Genomic DNA, 6,000 nt, shown 5'->3' with positions numbered 1-6,000 from the left:
CCGGCCGGGCCGAGCCGTCCCCTCCCCGCGGCCCCGGGCGGCGGCGGCGGCGGCGCGGGGAGGGGGGAGCGGCGCCCCGTGCGTGCCGCAGCCGGTCACGTGGGCGGCGGCACCGGAGCCGGGGCCGCGAGAGGCTGAAGCGGCGCCGGCAGCAGCCATGGCGGCGGCGGCGCTGGGCGGGCTCGGCCTCCTGCGCGCCCGGCTCAGGCTCGCAGCCGCAGCCGCCACGACCTCCGCCGCCCTCGGCCGAACTGGCCACTGCGCGCCCCCGCTGTGGAGGGGCGCCACCGCCGCCGCTCTCCCCTCGGCCGGGAGGAGCTACGGCTCCCAGGCGAAGGAAGAGGAGGAGCTGCGCGTCCGGTACCTGGATGATGAGCACAAAGGTAACGAGGGGAAGGAGGCTCTGCACTCGGTGTCCCGGCCTGGCCGGGGTGACCCCTGCGGGGCAGGGAGAGGGCGTCCCTCGGGGAGCAGCCCGGCTGCGATGGGCGGGAAGAGAGCGGCGGCTCCTCCTTCTCCTTGTCACCGCGGCCGAGGTTGCGTCGCGGGGTGCTGGGAGCTGCCGGTGTGGCAGTGGCAGAACTGGGTCAGCTTGGTCCCTCTTGGCTCTTCAGAGGATCGTAGAACAGTTTGGGTTGCGACCTTGAAGACTGCCTGGTTCCAACTCCTCTGCGATGAGCAGGGACACCTCGTACTAGACTAGGTTTGCTGAGAGCCCTGTCCAACCTGTCCTTGAACACCTCCAGGGATGGGGCATCCATAGCTTCTCTGGGCAACCTATTCCAGTGCCTCACCACTCTCACAGTAAAGCTTTTCCTCCTATTATCTAATCTAGACCTACTCTCTTTCAATTTGAACCCATTCCACCGTGTCCTGTAACTACATACCCTTGTAAATAGTCTTGCCTCATCTTTCTTGTAGGTTCCCTTCACGTACTGGAAGGCTGCAATTAGGTCACTTCAAAGCCTTGTCTTTTCTACACTGAAGAGTTCCAGTTCTGTCAGCGTTTCTTTATAGGAGAGGTGTGCCATTCTTTATAGGAGAGGTGGCCTCCTCTGGACTCTCTCCAACAGGTCCATGTCCTTCCTGTGCTGGGACCCCAGAGCTGGATGCAGTGTTCCAGGTGGGGTCTCACCAGAGCAGAGCAGAGGGGCAGAATCCCCTCCCTCCCCTGCTGCCCACGCTGCTTTGGATGCAGCCCAGGACACGTTTGGCTCTCTGGGCTGTGAGTGCCCATGGCTGGGTCATGTTCAGCCTCTCACCCACCAGCACCCCCAAGTCCTTCTCCCCAGGGCTGCTCTCCATTTGTTCATCCCCCTGCCTCTGTTGGTACCAGAGGTACCCAACCCAGTTGCAGCACCTTGCACTTGATCTTGTTAAAGCTCATGAGGTTCACACAGGCCCACTTCATGAGCTTGTCTAGGTTGCTATGGGTGACATCCTGTCCTCGAGGTGTTTCAACAGCATCATGCCTGTTTTCCAGAGTACTGCAGCATAGGTACTGTGTTTGTGAGGTACACCTCTCTGAGTTGGCATCTGTTGGCCACTCTGATTTGAGAAAATGAAGTTTAGCAACAAACTGCTAGAGTCATGCTGCTTCCAACATCAGTTTTGTGCTTGTGTGCAGGGGGCAGAGAAAGGCACAGAACTTATGCCGACGTTTTCTGTGCTGGAAGGTATGGCTTCAGTATTCTCTGATCACATGCCACTTTCCTAATAACCATCTCATCCTCCTCCTTGCTTCTAGTGTTGTCAACTACTACTCACCTTGACTCGGCTATACCAAGAGTCTTATTTTAACTCACCTGGTTAAAAAAAGAAAGAAAATCTGTCGCCCTTAATGACTTGCAGTTAGTGTATCACAGCACAGACACTTTGTACTTCCTCTTCTGATCTGGTGCTCACCAGATTTGGAGGTGTTCCACTTCCTTTGGTGTTTGTCACTTCCTTGCCAGGAAGGGAACGCAGCAGGGCTAGGAATGGTGGAGAAGTGCGTGCAAGCTCTGTTCCTGAGGATTTACTTTTATAGCCATGATGTTAAACCTGCTTTTATGGAGAGGGCCATAGCATAGAGTTTTGATCATCTGCAGCACATGAATCTCTTTATATGGAGAATATATCTTGGAACCAAGATGCACAGTTTAGTTTATGTCTTTGAGCATCTTAACTCAGCTATTTCAGACCTGTTGCCAGTTCAGGCAAATGCCCATGAGTTGAGTTTGTCTGTACATAGATTTGTATACATGTACAGAGAGGTAACTTTAAAACTTCGAATTTTAGTATGAGGCTTAGAAGATGATTCTTTTTTTTCAAGGGAAGACTGTTGCTGTGCTTTCATCTGAGGGCAGGTTTTTGTCATTATTTAGGGTTGATAGTAAAGATGATCTAATCTGATCCTGAAATCATCTTCTTCTGTCTTAGTTGTAGTTCTGTTCCCAAGTCTTTCCACTTCGTTTAAAATGTACTACTTTAGTCCTGTTTTTCCAGCCAACTGTGGAACTTCTTATTAGTTCTAAACTTCCGTTCAGATTTTTTTGGGGATTATTTTAAGTCAAGGAAGAGACAAGACAGGAGCAATAAAGAGTTTTTAAAATGTTAGAAGAGCATTTTTCGTTGTTTCTTTTGTGCTCTACCAAAAAGTTGTAGAAAATATCATGATCTTATATAGTACTCAACTTTTATTTCTGTTATTACACAACAAACATAGAATTAGGCAGTGTGTTCCAGCTGTTGAATCAGCTAGGAGTCATTGTTTTTGTAATGTTATGAAGGTGTTTTGTACTGAATATGCAGCCAAACATGGAGAAAGTATTTGTAATGTTAAAGCAACTGTCACTATCGTAAGAAAGGATTCTATCGGTGTATTTTTAATTAATGTATTCTCTTCAGCAGAAGGAATTTTCTTTGGTATTGACTTTCAGAAGGACACAAAAGCAAACACTGTTCGTTACAAAAAGATAATAACAAGGATCTAGAAGTAGGCCAGAAGGAGACATAAACTTCATATGCCTTCTTCAGCAGCACAAAGAGCGGGCAACATTTCCACAAAAGAAACATGGCTCTGCTTCCTCCCTGTAGTGCTACCACACACCCTTCTCCTCGCCTTGTATGCCAAGTTCATTTATATTTATCATCTTACAGTATGTAATATCCCTGCTGAATGAGTCCACCAGCTCTATAAACACCCCTGCTGTCTTTCTTGCTCTTTTCTACCCTGCCACTGACCTACCATTTCATGTTACAGACTTTCCCACATGGTACTCTGGTGTCCCCGTGGCCTCAAAACGCTCTCCCATTACATTCTTCTTGACTCCACGCAGGGTCAGACCCTGTTCTCTGACTACCTTTTGCAGCACACGCGTGCTTGTTGATGCTGTGGTTGTGCTCCTGCACATGCCTAGTGTTTCCATGTAGCTCAGAGAAGGATGTATTGTGAATACTGGAGAGGAAGGAAAACTGGCTGTACCTGCCTCATGTACAGGCACATGTCTTGTAGCACTAGACAAATCTTTGCCTGTAGGCAAAGTAGCAAACTGTTCTGCTTCATATCACTTCCATGTGATCTGTATACCCCAGGTCTTGGGAAGTTGCTAAACATAAACTAAAATAAGATTATATTTGCAAAGGCTAGTTATTGAAATTTTAATTCAAGTCTTTCCGGCTTCCAAATTTGACCTGAACTAGAATACAAATGGAGTGAGATTTTTGAAGAATGTGATTGAAAAATACCTGTATATGCTGCACATGTTGCAACTTGTGAAGCTCTTAGTGTCAGTTTTCTGTGAGTAAAGGTGACTGTCAGTGTCTTAGTATTTTTTAATTAAGTATATATCTTTTACTTTATTTGAGATTCTATTTGATCATCACTAGGGCTGAATTGTTTTATAGCTGTTGACATTTCAGAATTCTTAGCCAAGTTGTGTTAGTGATCCCATTACAAATTTAAATGAACTTAATGCTTTTGATTTTTAAGTTATAGGTGCAATTGGGAGAAATACCTTTCTAGTCTTGACTCCAGTGTTGCAATGTCACGTGCTGAAATGTGATATAAATATTTATAAAATTTAGATTTTACACTAGAATGACTTCTTATGATCAAATTTCTCAGCTGTTTTTAGTTCAGTTTAGAGGAAGACAGCTTTGGTCTTCATTGGTTAGAATTTTAATGTACATGGAATGGGCAAAACCAAATATGGTTTTGGTTGAAGTTCGCTCAGAGGTTGGAAACTGATAGCTAGCTGATAAATAGGAAAAAACTTTCCCTTCTTTTGCTGTGTTTAAAGCGGGGCTGACTAGGTGACATCTACTAATTTAAGAAGTTCAGAAAAGAGTTAAAGCAGAATTTAGAGATGAAACAGGTGCAGATAGGGGATTTTGAAGAGTGTTTTGGTACTTTTATAAAGTACTGGTTAGTGCACATCTGTGTAATTTTTCACTTAAATACTTCTTGATAAGATGATTAATGAAAGCCAGCAGAATTGTGCATGATATATTCACCATATGTTCTTGTTTTGCTTAAGAAACTACTCTAGAATAATAAACTTCTAAGTCCAATTGTCTGCCTTGGTTTATCTGAGTAGTTAAGTGAAACATGTTAAAAATAACTTACTTTGATTCTCCTTCCATTTTTCAAAGCCTAATTCAGACTTTTTAAAATTTTTTTTTAATTATGGAAAATTACATTTGTGTGAGTGTGTATTTAATGCAAATAAATAATAGTAAAATAAAAATAAATGTTAAAAAATTCTGCAAGTACTTTATTTGCAGATGTAGTGACTCTTCTGAACACTTGACAAAATTACTGATATGGGTTTAAAAACAAGATTTGTTTTTAAGTAACCATTTAAATGGGTTTCTACCAAACATTGAGGATGAATGTTTTGATCCCTAAAAAGTACAACATGAAAGAGATAACAACCATTATAGAAAGTAAGATTTCCTGTGTGCTGGTCCAAGCAGTAGTTAAACCAGTATCTAACCTCTTTACTATATTCAAGTATTAAATTTAGTGGATGCTATGAAATCAGTATGTTTCTGGGAATTTACAGATATTTTGAAGCTATCTTCCAGATACATATGTATCTTTATTTCACTAAAAGGCATTTTTTGCTTTTATTATGCATGACTTTCTTTTTTTTTCCTCTTGAACATTGAGAATTATACCACAGGCAGCTTTCTCTTTTAACATGGGCAGCTTGCAAGTAGAGAACATATTGTACATTTGTATATGCTTTGCCTCTAATGGTGGGCTGGGAAACTAGTATATAGGAATATTGCTGCTTATATTAGACAACACTGGGAATCATTGTCTCTTGGAGATCCTAGCCAGTTAAGATGAAGTTAGTTTTCAGTATGCAGATGTAGATTTTAATGGATGCACATTATGTGCTGAAGTGTGTCCCAGAAATAATGTGGGGATGACTTCCAGGAAAAACTATCAGATTAATATTGAGTTTAGCATATGTGAATGCTTATTCCTTCTTAGTATATCTGTCATGTTTTTGATACCATACAGATACACCAGCAAAGCTACTACTACTACTACCACTAATTTCTACTTATTTTTATTAGTGACTACTTTTTAATACCTTTTCTTTTACAAGTAGATTTTTCCAACAGTTTATTTTAAAGCATTTGGGAAAGCACGTGTGTGTGTGTGTGGTTTAGCAAGAACGAACCATGGCTAAATGCTTCAGATGACAATGTAACAAGTGTTACTGAAAAGTTGCATCAGTCAGGTCAAGTCCCAGGTGACTGGAAAAGGGGAAACGTTGTACCTATCTTTAAAAGGGGCAGAAAGCTGGGGCCTGGGAACTACTGACCCATCAGCCTCACCTCACCTCTGTGCCTGGAAGAGTTATGGAACAGATCATCTTGGAAGCTCTGCTAAGGCACATGGAGGACAGGGAAGTGATTCAAGACAGCCAGCATGGCTTCACCGAGGACAAGTCCTGCCTGACCAGCCCAGTGGCCTTCTATGATAGAGTGACTCCATCAGTG

At 43.5% G+C, this 6,000-nt stretch overlaps 1 protein-coding gene across 4 annotated transcripts in view; it reads left to right on the top strand.

Moving 5' to 3' along the window:
- The first annotated feature begins 127 nt into the window (after window positions 1-127).
- Window positions 128-6,000, top strand: part of AUH (AU RNA binding methylglutaconyl-CoA hydratase) — a 110,477-nt gene continuing 104,604 nt past the window's right edge. The window contains exon 1 of one of the 4 annotated variants that reach the window (XM_042023395.1): window positions 128-383. In XM_042023395.1, the coding sequence (XP_041879329.1) occupies window positions 158-383 (226 nt within the window). In that variant the 5' untranslated portion in view covers window positions 128-157. The remainder of the gene's footprint in view (window positions 384-6,000) is intronic. The other 3 variants (XM_042023394.1, XM_042023392.1, XM_042023391.1) reach the window with 3 other exon arrangements.

This window comes from Corvus kubaryi, unplaced genomic scaffold (genome assembly GCF_017639235.1).
Source record: "Corvus kubaryi isolate FWS band 111438036 unplaced genomic scaffold, C.kubaryi_AGA036_p1.0 37249, whole genome shotgun sequence".
Taxonomy (NCBI): domain Eukaryota; kingdom Metazoa; phylum Chordata; class Aves; order Passeriformes; family Corvidae; genus Corvus; species Corvus kubaryi.
The sequence above is the reverse complement of the archived record's forward strand: the minus strand, read 5'-3'. Positions and strand labels throughout refer to the sequence as shown.